This window comes from Falco rusticolus, chromosome Z, assembly GCF_015220075.1.
Source record: "Falco rusticolus isolate bFalRus1 chromosome Z, bFalRus1.pri, whole genome shotgun sequence".
Classification (NCBI taxonomy): domain Eukaryota; kingdom Metazoa; phylum Chordata; class Aves; order Falconiformes; family Falconidae; genus Falco; species Falco rusticolus.
The window spans coordinates 59,271,293-59,287,736 of record NC_051210.1 but is presented as its reverse complement, the minus strand read 5'-3'; the positions used below and the strand labels follow the sequence as shown (position 1 = coordinate 59,287,736).

The 16,444-nt window shown below is 38.5% G+C and overlaps 2 protein-coding genes and 1 pseudogene across 4 annotated transcripts in view; 2 read left to right on the top strand and 1 right to left on the bottom strand.

Annotated features, from left to right (window-relative positions):
* LHFPL2 (LHFPL tetraspan subfamily member 2) overlaps positions 1–5,476 on the top strand; it is a 125,620-nt gene extending 120,144 nt beyond the window's left edge. Inside the window, exon 4 of one of the 2 annotated variants that reach the window (XM_037374218.1) lies at positions 1,718–5,476. In XM_037374218.1, coding sequence (XP_037230115.1) covers positions 1,718–1,974 — 257 coding nt within the window. In that variant the 3' untranslated portion in view covers positions 1,975–5,476. The remainder of the gene's footprint in view (positions 1–1,717) is intronic. The other variant, XM_037374219.1, reaches the window with a different exon arrangement.
* On the top strand, positions 2,026–5,476 carry LOC119140981 (annotated as a pseudogene).
* A 3,243-nt stretch (positions 5,477–8,719) lies between these two features.
* SCAMP1 (secretory carrier membrane protein 1) overlaps positions 8,720–16,444 on the bottom strand; it is a 50,621-nt gene continuing 42,896 nt past the window's right edge. For both annotated transcript variants that reach the window (XM_037373340.1, XM_037373339.1), the window contains 3 exons: positions 16,027–16,128; positions 13,862–13,979; positions 8,720–12,054 (listed from right to left, as the gene is read on the bottom strand). In XM_037373340.1, the coding sequence (XP_037229237.1) occupies positions 11,890–12,054; positions 13,862–13,979; positions 16,027–16,128 (385 nt within the window). In that variant the 3' untranslated portion in view covers positions 8,720–11,889. The remainder of the gene's footprint in view (positions 12,055–13,861; positions 13,980–16,026; positions 16,129–16,444) is intronic.

Sequence of the window (16,444 nt, the reverse complement as noted above, 5' to 3'; positions counted from 1 at the left end):
ACGCTGGAGGAAGGACTTTCTTTTGTGAGATGTCTGGCGTCCATGGACATTAATTTTAGACAGTTGGATGATGGTTTTTGTCTTTTGTGTATATTAACTCCTTACTAGTTAGGACCCAGCTTTTCTTCCTCAGCGAAGGAGTTTTCTTGCATCTGGCTGAGTATCTTTGAACAAACAATTGAGGAAACCGAATCTACTGCAGAATAGACTAGACTAACCAAACTGAAGAAGGTGCAAACAAGTCTTTATAGCTGTTCTTGGTAATCTCTTGGTATAGGGAAGAAATGAGGACTGGGTTGGGGGTTTTTTTTTCTGTTTTATCACTTGGTAGAAAAGTTTGGCTTGGATGAAATTACTGGACAAACCAGAAGAATACATAAAAAGCACAACTTTCAGGCCACTCTAGAAGGTCAAGCACCTTTACCAGTTATTTGCATCCAAGTATAAGGTTGAATAAAGGGCTTTACAGTGTAGAACAAATAAATCAGTAATATGTATGTGATCTGGAAGTCTGTATTCATTTTCTGGATAAACTGGTTGTGTTTAAGCAAAAACTATTTTTCATACTTCTTCCTGTTCTTCTGAGTAAAATTTTGAAGGAAAGAGAAAGCAAATTGTGATACCTACGAGCTGTCCTTTCTACGTGTTTAGCTCCTTTCTACAATACCTTGTAGGCGGAAGATCTGTATTTAACTAACTGATTTTTTTAGCAGGGCCTGTAATAGAGCAAAATGCCACTAGCGTATTAGGCATTTTGACTGAATCCCTCATCTTTGTGCAGACATCATGTGCGCAGGGACTCTGATGTGGCTTTTTTATTTCCATAATGAAGCACTTCACTACTTTGATGTCCTCATGGGAGAGGTCCTCAGAGGAGAGAAAACCATGAATGTGAGAGACAGTCAAAGGCCAAAACATTTAGTCTGCGCTTCTTACTTCCAGCCTGAGGCCCAGCATGGTGTTCGGGCAGTTTAGCAAGATGGGGAGTAGAGGCTTTTGCTCCAGCTTCACTAGAAATGCGCTTTCTTTCCACAGCAGTTGATGGTCTGTTCAGAGGATCCCAGTGTTACCTATGCACTGGTGGTGGGTACTTAGATCCGTTTGTTTGGGGCTGATTCATTACAAAAGCAGCTTATGGAACAGGCAGTATCAGTTTTCTACTATGTCCTAATCTGGCCAAATCAGCATATGCAGTGTGAGCGGTTGGTTTTCTCCCCCGCAGGCAAGAAAAATCAATGTAGAGGTAAAAAGGCGAAAATGTTTACAATGAATGACTAAATAAAGCCAAATGAGGGCTAGCTAAACACAGGCCCAAGAATGGATGCCAACATTCCGAAGTATTTTAAAAGTGCAAGTATACACAATAATTAGAGATTCTTCAACATTTTGCAAGCTCTGTATACCTAGCAATAACGTGTGAAAACAACAGGTGTAGAACGAATACAGAGATTAAAATTAGGAACTAGGCCATTAACATACGCAATAAGCCTTTATCAAGGAAAAGCACAGAATAGCTCCAAGTTTAGATAAAACACTGCATGGTATATATACCAGGGAACAAATCAGTAAAGGAAGGTTGGAAGGGTGAGGAAGAGCCTTCTCCTAATCCTGGTGCTTGGGGCCGAATAGTGACCACGATAACAGTTACTACCATGCGTTGCACTTGGTGTTAAACTGATAATTTGTTAAATTTCTTTCTTTCTGTTTTTGTTTCTAGGCCTCTTCCTTATTTTAGGCTTGATACTTTACCCTGCGGGTTGGGGATGCCAGAAAGCAATAAGCTATTGTGGTCCTTACGCTTCTGCTTACAAACTGGGAGACTGCTCCTTGGGCTGGGCTTTCTACACAGCTATTGGTGGCACTATTCTGACGTTCATCTGTGCAGTCTTCTCGGCGCAAGCTGAAATAGCCACATCCAGTGACAAAGTGCAAGAAGAAATAGAAGAAGGAAAAAATCTTATCTGCCTCCTTTAACTCCAGTGGGGAAAAATACCAGCACTTGGATCTTAATCTGCTTTCCATTGACTGGACAAGCAGATCGGCTTCCCTGTTTCTACTATTTGTGTGACTGAGCCCCATGCATTCCAGCCCTGAACTACTGAAATGGTCTTTCTTCCTTGCTGGGCAATGAGGATCCGAGAAAGGATCCCAAGAAAGCAGAATGTAAATAACTGGGGATTTTTTTAGTTTCATTCTATGATCAGGACACAGTGGAATATATTAGTCTGGCTGGGGAGGTAATGAATCATGTATATAGCAGGAATGTTGTTACAGCTGACAAATTCTGATTGATTGGATTGCCTTACCCACCTTGGTCACTTTGAAGAATTTGGATTTAAAATAATGAAAGCCAGCACATATTTTTTTTTTCTTTGATACAAAAAGAGAAGCCTATTTTAATTAGGCTTTGTTTCCAAGGGCTCCCCTCACCTGTGAATATTTCACCACCACCTGGTTTGGTACCATACTTTTCATTGAGGTGCTTTTTGATATTGAACTTCCTTCAAGTACAGTGCCTTCTTGAATGTTAAGTGTATGTTGGAGAGAGAAAAGCTGACATGACACAGTTTACACCAATCTTTAAGCAAAAGTTGAGTCCCTGCCAGGTTTCTTTGTCTTGAAACTTACAGTTCAAGGTGTGTACCACTTGGTACTTAGGAGGAAAATTATTTTGTTTCCATTGACTAGACAGAGAAGCTGTTGCTACACTGGCTTTCACCTGATTTGGATAAAATTGTTTGGAATACCCATTGTTAGAAATATTTCTACAGCCTTTATTAAAACTCCTGAAATCTCAAGCAGATGACGGCTCTCCACACAGCTGTGGAGATACTCGCAAGATAATGCCAACAGCCTGGCCAGGGCTGTAGCCTCTCCTACAAACGTAGATTGCACGTTGGACTTCCAACAGTATTATTCCTTCTCTTGCCAGTGGAAACCTCATTCCTGTACTACAGATCAGTCTGTCTCATGACCCAGAGCCACATGAGTCCTTAAGAAATTTACATTTTTCAGGAAGTCTTGCCAATTCTACATGGCTGGGAAGATCTCTTTCCCCCTTTTTTTTTTTTTTTTGAACCACGTGTAGTATGGATCCTTTTCCAACTAAATCAGCAGAAATAAAACAGGCCTCACCACAAATGACATTCCTTTCTCAAAGGCAGTTGGTTTTATTACTTGTGTTGCATCACTTTCTAGAACTACTTCTGAAAACACAAGGTATTTCAAAGGAAAGATGCAACTGTGCTATAGCAGCACTGGGGATAATTAATCTCAGAAGTAGTTCTAATGAAATACTGAGCGAACTTTGGACTCTTGTTACTTCTTGGTAATCTAACATCATCCAGTGACGATGTTGCAGTCCATCACTTCACTGTATGATATGATGATAGTTATGCCTGGTCGGTCCCTTAAAGTGTGCCATTAGTTATTTATAGGCATTTAAAAAATCATGGTTACTGTACAGGTAGGTAGCTGATTTCAGTATGCTGCTCAAGGCATGCGCAATACAGGAGCTGTGCAGCAGTCACGGAGCAGGGGCCGGACCGGAGCCGGAGCCGCCCCGCTGTGCCGGCGGCTGGCGGAGGGAGCAGCCGGGCCGGGCAGCGCGCAGCGGCCGTCCCGCACCGCAGGCAGCCGGCGTGGTCCGCACCTGCAGATGCTGAAAGGGGATTTGTTTTACTCTTAATTTAGCCTCTCCTTGCATTCACCCGCGCCTGCACCCCACATCCACCGTATTCTAGTTTAAAACGGGTAATTCAGTTTTAAATATTTAATTGCAAAGAAAAGGAAAAAAAAAAAAAGAAAAAAAAAAAAAAAGCTGCGGTCTGGAGCCGCTCCCGCCCGCCGCCTCGCCGAGCGGCGTTTTCACAGCCGAGCGCGATCGGCGCCGCTGCTGGGGCGCCCGCTTCGTCCCCTGCCGGAGCACGGCGCCCCCTACTGGCGCCCCCTGCCGGAGCACGGCGCCCCCTACTGGCGCCCCCTGCCGGAGCGGAGGCCGCAGGTGCTGCGCAGTGAGGCTGGCGGCAGCGAGGGGAGCGGGCACACCGGTTAAAGCCGAGTTACGAGCAAGATTAGCAGTTTCAGCTTCTCGTAGGTGGCCCGCAGTCCAGCGTCCGCGTGGCCACCGCCAGCAAATCTTGGTGCTGTATCAGGGTGACAGATGCTGCTTTGGACCCAGCACCTGTCGGTCAGCGTGCGGTCACTTCCAAAAGGTATAAAGGGCATATACTGCTTTGGCTTAGGGGTAAACAGTGACCAGCCTTCATGTACATTACTAGCTGACTTCTGCTGTGACCTGCAGAGCGCTTAAAAATTTGTAATAGTGCGTTTTTTAAGTACAAAGGAGGCATTTTCAATGGCATGTTTTGCTTTTGTTTGCATTTGTAACCCAGAAGAACCAGCTCTTCAGCTTGTTGCTGGTATGCTGCATCAACTTGCTCTGCCACAGCGTAATCGACTAACTTGCAAGAATAGCCATGTTCAGCACGTAACACAGATGGAAGACAGGCTGGGAAAAATACATTTTAAAAAAAAATCAGAATTTCTTTTCTCAGGGTTCTGTTTTTCTAGCAAGTGGTAAGATGGTATATATTGCAGTTGTTTTTTTTTTTCTTCCTGGATGTTTTATAGGTGCAGGGTGCACTCATTAAATTTGACAGCTGTTTAAAGGTGTTCCTGAGGTTCACCTCTGCAGTAGCTTTCAAAGATATTTTAGGGGGCAAAAAAAATCAGCTTAAAGCTAATTTAATTAATTGGGGGAGGGGGGGGCTGCAGAGAGTAACTGCTTCTTAATGTACATGCACTGCATAGAATCTAGAAGAATTTGCTGTGGATTCTTTAAAACCTGTGTGCTGATTAGCTCAGTGTAACGTTTTTGTGGTATTGAAGAATTCTTCAAACATCTGTGGTTTGATTGACTTGGTAAACTTGTATTCTGTAAAGTGCCATAGACCTTTTTTTTTTTTTATTTGTAGCATATTTAAAAAAAATTATATATATATATATACACAGACTTGTGTGAGATGTGCAATACCAGGAATGGGTTTTGTTGTGGGTGGTGGTGGTTTCTTTCCTTAGTTTTTGCTTTTAAACAAGATATTTGAAAACAGAATTCCCAGAGGAAAAAAGTGGCTGGAGTTTTCATGGTGTGGACAAACTAAGGCATAGAGTAACACAACAGAATCACTGATTTTGAAGATTAATACAATAGTAGTAACAGCAGCTTAAAGATTTAACGAAAAATCTCTTATAGATTGATTTGAAATACTCAGATTATATAATACAGACAGTTCAAATGTGAAGCTCTGTCCACCTCTGGCAATATACAATCTAAAAACTGAAAAGGCTCAACAAAGTTTCTTAATGTGCTTTGTTTATAATGTGGCACTGCAAAAAACATTGCTACTGAGCTATTTCTCAGTTGTCTGTATCACCTTTGTATCTATTTTACTCAATAAAGTTCTCTGGATTCTGATTCTTTCTTTCAGCCAAATCATTTCCATTTTGCATTGTTATCCCACATCCTAGTGGTAAATGAAGAGGAGTTCAATTCTTCCATGAAAGAAGTGGGCACTGCTGCCTGCCTCAAGCACAGAGCCCAACAAAAGCAGAGCATGGCAGCAATGTATACACCACAGCCCCTTTGTATAGGGAGAGCGGCAGTGGCAATCCAGCTAGAGTACATTTTGAGCCATGGTTTATTTGTGGTACTATTTTTTCTGTTCTCGAGTCACCACTATGTACATTTGTTAGCATGAATGATGTACCTAATGTGTTAATCTAAATTTCAATTAAAATGTGAGTTTTCAAATGAGAGTCTGACTACCTTAATTCAAACATACTGGACAAGTTGAGCCACGGCAAGGTAGCTGAACTGTAGCTTTTACAGGACTTGCAATCCCAGTCCACTGTTGGTGTTTCAGATTTCCATGTGACTTTAACAGTTGCCACTTACTGATCGAAAGTATGTCGTCTAAAATTGTGGTTACGTTTTACACAACACAGTTGTATTAAACAAACTTTCTAATGGAATGCATATCTGACAAATGTTTTTCAGTTTGCAATTAAAGCACTGCAGTTCCTTTCTCATGAAAAGGGGTGGCGAATGTTCTAAGACAAATACTGCCTAATCACACAAGCTTTTAACATGGTGTTTGCCACAATGTCTCTTACCTTTCACCTGTTAACTTGACAAACACTAGAGAGGTTACATGTTACTCTAAGCAAATTTATGGCAGAAGGAGTAAGGCTTTCAGCAGTTTAAAGAAAAAACAGGATCTCGCTTTTGTAGTTGCTATGGTCTGTTTCTATCAAGTAAGTTTACATACAATTACTTGCATTTAGTTTAATGACACTTCCAACAGTTTCTGCACTTCCAAGAAGTTGGTTCTCATTTAAACTTGGAACATTCAGCAACCTGCAGTCCAGAAGTTAGATGCCACTCAATGCACCGACGCATTAGTCATCTTTGTGGATTTCAAAGCAGGTATACATACAGCAGTTACTCTACAAACACAAAACACTGCCAAAAGAAATTACAAAGTACTGATTTATATAGCTAAAAATGTTAGCTCCCTTTTTCAGTAAGTTTAATGGGAACACAGAGTTCAATTCTCTTAATTGTGTGACTTCTGTGTTCTAATAACTTTCTTTCCAATCTCCAGCTAGTTTTAGAATGGTGATGCAATGAGAAAGTGAAGCTATATTACTAATACCAGAGGACAGGAATATAAAGATGTTGTCTTGCTCCTGTGATTCACTGAAAGCTTGTTTTCAAATAGGTGCCTTTTGTTTGATCAGTGGTATCCTTGTGTCAGTGAAATCACAGGAGTGCAGGAATCTGTGTCCCTAACCAGCTTAAGGTATCACTTAGGTGCAATGGGATCAGCAACTTGGTCCAGTTGAGAAGGGTAAAGAAAAAATAACTCCAAATGTAATCACATTATTCTGACCACTTCCAGTTCCTCTTTTACCTTAAGACAAAAAGGACTGTCCCACTGCCCAATCTGGTACATCCACTTTTTTTCTCTAAAACATCAAAAATACCTGCATAGCAAAGACAACAGCCCTGCACTGCAAAACATCAACGCGTGCTTTGGCATGTGTGCAATGGCTAGAGCTCAAACAATGTATGACTGTTTAATTAGGCTACAAACATTGTAAAATCTGCTTGCAGCACTGTCAGCTGAAACAGTGGCAGAGCAGCTGATGCCTGTGCAGCATCAGTGATCAGAGGCAGCTGTTCTTCAGAATGGCTTGGGCTCCAGCCAGTATATCGTGCCCAGCTCCAGCTGTACACATTTGCAAAGCAGAAAAGCAGAGTGGTCACAAGTAACTGGAGTCTGAAACGGGCTGTTTCCCAGGCCTGCTTTAGCCCTGTTCCAAGCAACATCCAACTTTTATCACCCAAAATGCATCTCTAGAATTTCCCACCTCACCAGGTAATAGCTTCCCTTCCTGAATCATGGGTACAAAGAAGTAAAATCCTGGTCTTCTCAACCCTTTGTACAGCAGCTCCTCTGTGCTGAAGTGTTCTCCACCCCTGAATGATCTAACAGCAATAGGTGGTAACGCTCACTGAAGCAGGGCAGATGATACTGAGAAAGATGTATTGAGAGATGGTAAAACAAATTAATTAAAAGCACTGTTGTTTAATCACTACCCACTCATCCAATAAAAAGCACATTATGCTTCCATTAAACAGCTGGACAAATAACTTTTTTTTTTCCCCTGAACAAAATGTGTAATTCACAAGTCATATTTCCCATCAACTCCCCCCCCCCCCCCCCCAGTAGTGTGTGACACAGTACGTAGTGTTTTGCTGCCAGGGTATGAAATCTGCACCACTGCTTTTCTGAGTCTCCCTGATTTTTCTACTGATGAGAATAAAAGCTACTTGCAGGCATAAAATTAATGTGGAGGGGGAAAAAAGTACCAACTAATTCTTACACATTTTAATGTAACTGAGTGAAATCTAACACACGTTTTAATTATGTGACCCACTATGCCTTAATACTGATTCATAACCAGATACTCCAGGTGTATGCCTTTTCCTTGACAGAAGTATCTTTCCAGAAGTATCACTGAGTATTTTTAATCACAGTTCTCCTCCTTGTGCTGTTTTCTCTGTGTGTGCATGCCTTCCAAACCTCCTGCTTACAACTTCTTCAGGAAAACTAGCCTCGGCAAACCTGAGGAATTACCTCTCAGCAACAGCCCTTAAACTGTGTAATTCTAATCATAAAATATGACTGGATCATGCTGCACAACTGTGCTCACGATTTACAAGAAAGTACAAAACCTGTTCTTATAGTCTGCTGCCACTGCCATCCTAGATCTGTAAATTAAAAAGAAACAGATCAAGTTGATGCAGAATTTCACTACTAAATAATGCATACATCTGCAAGTTCCTTCAAAACCTCACATCTGCCATCTCCCAAAATAATCCCAACTGTACCTCAGAGCACTGTTCTCTGCATTGTGCATTTGCAAACGTTAGTTATGTCACAGTGGTCTAGATGAAGTAATTTTGCCCTTCCAAGAAAAAACAGTAATAAATTCAGGACTAGACAGCAGGTATTACAGATGACATTGTATGAAAAAAAATCAAGAGGCTGTGATAATGACCAAAAGAAAAAGAGAAAGCACGACACAGCAGAATATAGAGATGTCAATTCCTAGGCAGAAATTAGGAAAATAAACACTACCGAAACAATGCTGTTTTCAGCAACTTCACTTTACTTTCAATAGCATTTTAGGATTCTCTTAATACCAGTAGAATTTCATTCAGTAATGACAGAACACGTTTAGATTTTAACCCTCGTGAGTTCACAGCACAATAAAGTGGGCTGCAAGTGTTTAAGAATTTTCTTTGATAACAGTTGAGTGGACTAATTCTCAAAACCCTGATGTATTATTTTGATACTGGACATTTCGCTTCCCCATTTCAGCTGAATTACAGCATTTATATACACAATTATAAAAAACAAGTGATACTTTTACATATATTGTCCACCCTGCATGTCATCTTCACTGCTAGAAGAAAAAACCTTTATTGGTCAAAACTATACAGAGCAAACACCCAGGAAAAAAGTCTTTTTTTTATTCTATGACACTGTGTTAATACAATAAATATACAAAACTTCTGAACTACTCAGACATGCAACAGAGGGACAGAAGTGCATTTGTACAGAACCATGACATTCACCAGGATGGCAGAGCATTGTTAGTAATTTACAAAATATACAAACATCCCCCAAATAAATTACAGATCAATGACTACTGACATTCCAGTGTTTGAACTTCATACTTTGTACTCAGTTTGCCACAATACTAGAAAATGACAACTTAGGTGGGTGCCATTGTCTAATTAATAAGAGACTGTAAAATCTAGGTTTTATTAGGTACAAAATATTTTAACAAGTATCAGCCTTCTGCCGTCAAAGCTAAACTCAAACTTCTTCCTTTTGAGCTGCAAAGTGTCAGAGATTTCTGGTTTAAACAGTTCACATGTAGCTGAAGCCTGAATTTCACTTGGGAGGTTTAGATCTGTACATTCAACCCATGACATTACAAACAAACGCTCCCTATACACAGAACATTAAATATGGTTTCTCAAAGAGCCTTTAAACATTCAGGGAAGAAATGTCTACCTGCCAAATTCAGGTTGTATTCCTCATGTTTTTTTTCCATAATACATTCTAGTAATGTATGTTATAACGCAATCTTCAAATTAAGTTAAATTGCAAGGATGATATCCCTGCAATTCCTATCCAAGAGATACCAAGAGAATTGCTTAAATTTAGATCTAAAAGTATTCCATAGTAGAGTTCCTAGATACAACCCTAACATTAAGTTTAAAAGATTATGAAAAAACAATATTGATACACAGCTGCTACAAGGATGATGCCTGATCTCAACAGAAAATGATGGCTTTTATCTGGAAAGATTTTAATAACATTTCACACAAATTTAAGTTCAATGCTAGCATGTCCACTAATATGAAATTTTAGAGCCCCTATTACACAGAATATTTAAATTGCTTTTAACTTCATGATGCAGAGAACATTTAGAAGCAAGTATATCCATTCATATGAACTTCAGCATAGGTGAAACTATGACATTTATCCAAATTCAAGGCGGATTTAAAGAAATCAGTGAAAGAAGGGAGACTAATAGGGACTTTATGCTAACAATACAGTAACTGATCCACAGATTAAGCTAAGGGGTTTATTTTCTGTAATGCTCTCAGTGTAGTGAAAATGCATCTATGAAAGTCAGTCCACATGGACAGCCAGAACATGGAGGGGCCTCCCAATTTTATGCTATCTTACTAAAGGTGATTCACCTTAAAAGCTGAATTCATTTCAGCCACAGTGTATACTTACACAGGCTGTGGGATGTGGTCATCCTGCTTTCATTTTCTATAACAGAGTTTGAAAAAACAACCCAAGTATTGTGCATAAGAGTCATGAGGCAATTCAAGGAGGAGAGAAACATGACGTTATACTAAGACCTGATTATATTGTAGAATATTATGATGGTATGTACCATTGTGGATTGTTCAGTTCCGCAGCATCAATTTAACCTCTTAGGCCTCCAGTTCAATGAGTTAAATTTTAACTTTGTTGAAGATTTCTCAGTTTTCCAACTCAAAACAGTTTAAAAGCTTTTTCCACCCAGCTTAAATCACATTACAAAGATGGCTGAGTTAATCTTAAAATGAATTCAAGTATCTGTTAAATGCCATTGCTTAAAAAGCTTCAGTTTGGACAATATTCCTGTTAGAAAATTAAATACTGTATACTTAGGGTTTTGGACAAGCAGTAAACAAGAGTGACTGACCACACTAGAGATTTATTACCACTGTTAAAACACAAATCTACACTTAAAAAAAAAAAAAAACCAAACCCAAACCCAAACCCCACAAAGTCTCAAATACAACAAAAATACCACTGCACGTAGAAGAGGGATGGTGGTCAAGAAACTAGTGTTCTAGAAATCCATCTTGGTTTCTTTTCCAGCAAAGTAATTAACCCAAAACATGGATAATGAAATTAAAAAATGCAAATATATAATCATTTAGCTCTGTGATTGAAATTATCAGTTACCTTCCTTAAACTGTGTACTGCATTACACATTCTATTCACAGAGAATGTCTATGCACCATAGTAATTTCTCACAGGTAGAGAACACTCCATGAAAATAAATACAAACAAACACTATAAAGTGGTGCAGGTAAATTCTGGACCAAAACACTATTTAAACAAGATCAGATAACTCAACAGTATTCATGCAAACTTACAGGTTTATATCAAAAGACTTATCCTAAAAAAAAAAACAAAACCCAAAAAAACCAAGAAAAGAATTTATAGTATCTACCCTACTTGTATTTGTCCTCCAGCGGCTGCTCAAATTGCAAAAGCAGTAGCCAAACCTAACTTTCTACATCTCTGTCTACCCCACTTCTTGTAGCAGAAATAGGGAAAACAGTTCTTACGAAGAAAAACAGTTGATCCGAGGTGCTTTTCTGAAGTTAAAAAAAGTACTGGAGTGAACCACTAAAAAAACTTTGAAATTTTTAACACACTTCTTTGATCGTTACAAACCACAATTCGTTCTCAGGCCAGTTGTTGAAATTACTTATCCTTCATAAAATATGGAAGGCTTTATATTCTAGAATGCAACATCTTAAAGAAGGGCAAAGAACAGTTACCTTTTTAAAATTAATTTATAATAAAATAAACCAAACATTTCCCATTTTACCCATGCACAGCTGCAGGAGACATAAACATGCTGTGTGAATTTTGATCTAGGCTTTTAGGAAATACAGTAAGTGACTGGAAAACAGAGTACAATTGAAGAGAACCGTGATGACTTCTTGCTTCCCTACATTCTGTTACCCTTGAACGCGTTTTGAGCTGCGCTGGTTGCTGCTGTTGATGCGGCGCTGGCTGCAGCAGTTTGTACAGTTTTGTTGGACATCACTCCTGTTGCAAATTCCTGCTGTGCTTTCTCAAAACTAGCACCAGTTGTGCGGTAGAGACCATGCACCTGGAGATGTGAAAAAGCAGTGAAAACACGGTGCTGAGCCTTCCATTTCTTGGTAGAGTAATAGCAAAGTCTCAAACACAAAGCAGAGCTGTGCAGTGGGGAAACACGGTTTGCTCATGTGTTTTGGAGGATCCATAGACCTTTTTCCTCAAGTCGTACAACTTTTGATTGCCCTGCTGCATGCACAGTTTGACTGTAGGAATACCTGTAACTTTTTGCAAGTTTAGAGGGGTCTCATAGATCTTTACTAAAGTGGTATCTACTGCCTGAAATAACATATTCAAATACACGAACAGGCTGCATCCTTAGCATAATACAGGGCTCACAGCCTGAAAAATGTCTTCTGTCTCAGTGTGTACACAACTTACTGTACTCATTAAAAGAGTAACTGTGCATGTTAAAAAACCCCAGCAGGAAACAAACCCCCAAAAAGTAGTTTTGAATCCACTGTGTCACTAACATCTTGGTGAACTTTTTTCTGCATCAATTTTCAGAAACGTTTTAATTTCTCTCATTAACATGGTTACAAGAACAAGATAAGCTATGACTGAATATTAAAATGTATAAAAGACCCTAATAATGCAGATACGTATCTGCTAAACTACTGTGATGACCAATAGCTCTGCATAATAAGCAGAGGTGTTAAACAGTATGACTTACACTCTGAACAATACGGCATATAATCTCTATTACAACAAAAAACCAAATCCTGAGTAACTTCAGTTACCCAAGTATTGAAATGAGAATGCTATTTCTGACTTATGTTCAATGAAGTCACAATAAAGTTGTAAAATAATACTGCAAAGACATTTTCATTCAAGTGTAGCAGGAAAAGTAATGCTGTAACTTTTTTCTTTGGTATAAATGTGACTATTTCTCATCCACAAAGATACACCAGGACACATCTGAGTATGCAGGTTTCTGCAAAGAATCCAGATGCATACAGTAGGAAGAGTGTAAAAAAAAAATGCTCCACCATACATTTTTCTTGCTCATTTCTTCCTCCTGTACCTGAGTATTTATGCAGAAAACAAATATAGAGAAGGGACATCTCCAGGCAATGCTTAAAATTTCTAGCTTACTGTAAATAGTTCAGAAGAGTTTGGGTATATGAAAATCTTTAAGTGTAACTGTAATGGAGGTGCACATCATCATAATCAGAATTCTCAGTGACATTCTACTTACACATCAAAAACTTACTAGCACATTAATACCTAAACTTAGGTCTTCTGGAATGAAAGGAACATTCCTTTCATAAAAAGGAACCAAAGGGAAAAAGCATCTTTCTTTGAGCTTTTCTGCTATGCAATCACCGATTGGCAGCAATATGTTAAAATAAAAGAAGCAGAGAAATAAAAATCCTTTTCTGGGGTGCCAGGCATCTCCCTCTTCTATTAATTTTAATGGTAATTTTGGTAGGAGCTGAATCTTAGCAATCATTTGAATCACACTTCACTCAGCCTGAGGTATCACCGCACATTTGAAAATTACAACCTGGCATCTGCAGGTACAATCATAAAGTCCAGTGCAGGCACCTACCCTTACACTGTGGGCTTATCTCTCGATTTCGCTTATTCAGAGATATCCTTCCCTATTTTAGGCTGCAGAAAATACATGCATTGTACAAACAGCATATCATAACTCCACAACAGTATAAACAAAAAAGTACAGTTGTTAATAGGTAAGGTACACCCCCAAGAATATATTTTCATCCCCATTACTTTGTGAGACAGTACCCCTCTCAAGTAGGAAAGCAAAATCCAGATCAAACATAGTAAGCAGAAGAGGAGAATAATATGTAGCTTACCTTTTTAAACATAACTAATGAGATAACAGCAGATGCTGTGAAAAGTGCAGCTATGATTATCATCATAATGCCAACAGGAATACTCTTATTAAGACCAGTAAGAGATGAAATCCACCCACTGAAGCAAAAAGAAAAGACAAATTTTACTAGCACAGCCCATGAACCATTAAACCACAGGTATCCGTATCAAGGGAAGCTTTATAGCATCCTGGTTCTGATCAACTTTGAATATTTTTTAAGAAAAAGTTATGGGAATTTTACGTAAGCATATTCCAATTCTAGAACAGGCTTTTAGAACTGAGTTTCCATTTTTTGCAATGCATGCATTGAAACTATATGAAGAATACCAGTAAAGATCATTATCCTTGAGCAGAATTGTGAAGAAATTCAAGAGTTGCTTATCAGCTTTTTGGGCTTTTTTTGTCATACTATTATTTCAGACTGATTTAAGATGACATGATTTCATGGAACAGAAGAAGTCCCTAAAAAGATAGCTTCTAACTTCTTTAAATAAACAAAAAAACCCTGTGAGACAGACACACAGACACAGAGATATTCAGACACACACAGAGGCACAGACATGCACAGAGGCACAAACACACACAGAGACACACACAGAGACACACACGCACACACAAAGAGCACTCCTGTGTGGGAAAACTCATTTCACTGTATCCACAGTGATGCTTTCTCTGTTGAGGTTTATGTAATTTTTGGAAGTAGAGAGCATCAGATTAACCAATAGAAAAGTTTGCTAGATCAGCATCTACTTCAAACATTTCCCCATTCTTCAAAATTTAAACACCAGCAGAAAAATATAGTACCGAACTTGAAACCCAAAAACTCAGGTTGCCTTAAGAAAATAAAGCATAAAGACAGGAAAGGTTCTTCCACAGAAAAAAAAAGCAAAAATTTTCTGTAAACCTAAGCAAACTTAAAACTTTCCTCTATCTGTTTCATACTGCTTTGATATCCCCTACATCCTCTGGACTCTACCACAAAACTCCAAAATCCAAACTGTAATTAGCAATTTCTGATGATCTGGCTAGTTCTCATACCCCTTCCCCAAGCATTCTTAAAAGCACACTCCACATACTTGAGAGTTGGCCCTAAAATACCGTTTTTATTTTGTTAATGTCAATCAACGTATCTATGAAAAAGCAAAAGAGCAGACTCAAGAACAAAAAAAAAAATAAAACATCATCTTTCCTTTCACTACAGTTCCAAAGCAGTGTTGTTTTGCCTGCCTGACATACGTTTGGAGGTTAGCAGCAAAAAGCACTGATACAGAGAAGTGTCATTACCCAGCTACAGTACTGCCAGTCATAGCTCTCCTTGCTACCAGCTGGCTCCTACAACCATGCTTTTGGTTAATTCAAGTTTGTTGGGTTTTTTTCCAAGGATGGTGACTGTTCCCAATAACTTTTTCTTGTAAAATCTAAGTGTTAGACCTCAAAGACGCACAAAAAGATAATATACATAAAAACTTCATGTAAAAGCACATATACTTACAAGTATATACACTTTCTTCAAAAAGAAAAATCAACTATTACAGAATAAGGAGCCAACTCAGAAAAAACAGTTTTTCAAATAATATCAAAGATATACCAGCCGAATATAACCACAAATATATTCACCCGAATGCTTTGTTGACTCATTCTTCAAATTTTAGCCACAAATTTCCTTAGCCTTTTTAAAAAAGGAAAATTTCTTTCCTTTTTAGCCACAAATTAATATTATAATATTAATAATTATATATATTAATATAAATAGAAATAACATAATGTGCAATCAGTATATTACTGTCTAAATTATTTTAATTTTCTCTAAGTTTTCCTTACATCTTTATTTTAAATACAGAGCAAGTATCATCTCCCCACACCACCAAGATAAAGGAGTTATTGTATAAAAGTATAGTTTAAAGTGATTTACACTGAAAGATAGAATTTTGACCAGCCTAGTAACGGAAGTACTTCACAATCTTGGGATACATTTCACCCACTTTTCCTAGTCAAAAGCCCTCCAAAAATGATTTTCCCGAGTGCTAAATGTAACAGTTCCAGTGAACACAAGATTTATTTTTTTTTTTTAGTATTTTTGTTATATTGTAAAAATTTGTTATATTGTCTTACAGACAGTACAATACTACAGCAAACAATACTCACCAGTTTCCCCATCTTTGAAATCCTGCAGCCTGAAGTACATGTACAGCAAACTGACAGATATATACAAAGAAGAACACAAAGAATCTGAATGAACTGTCACTCCTGAAAGAGGCGGGGGGAAAAGATTAAAGCAGCCAGGAAGTTAATGACTTTCTGCAAATACTAAAGTACCAATCTAAAAAAATTTTCTGCATTAACTAGAGGAAAAGCGCTTTCATTTATTGACAGTAACCTGAAGCATCAAGAATTCTGTGGGTTTTTTGTTTACAAGAGAAATATATTATTTATATTTCTTTAATACAGTATCTTTGCCAGCTGCACCTCTAACAGAGGTGAGAATATTCCTTTGTGTTCTGTTCAACACACAACAAGGCCTCTTAGACTAAATAGAAATTTTGCTACAATGCATAAAGAACTG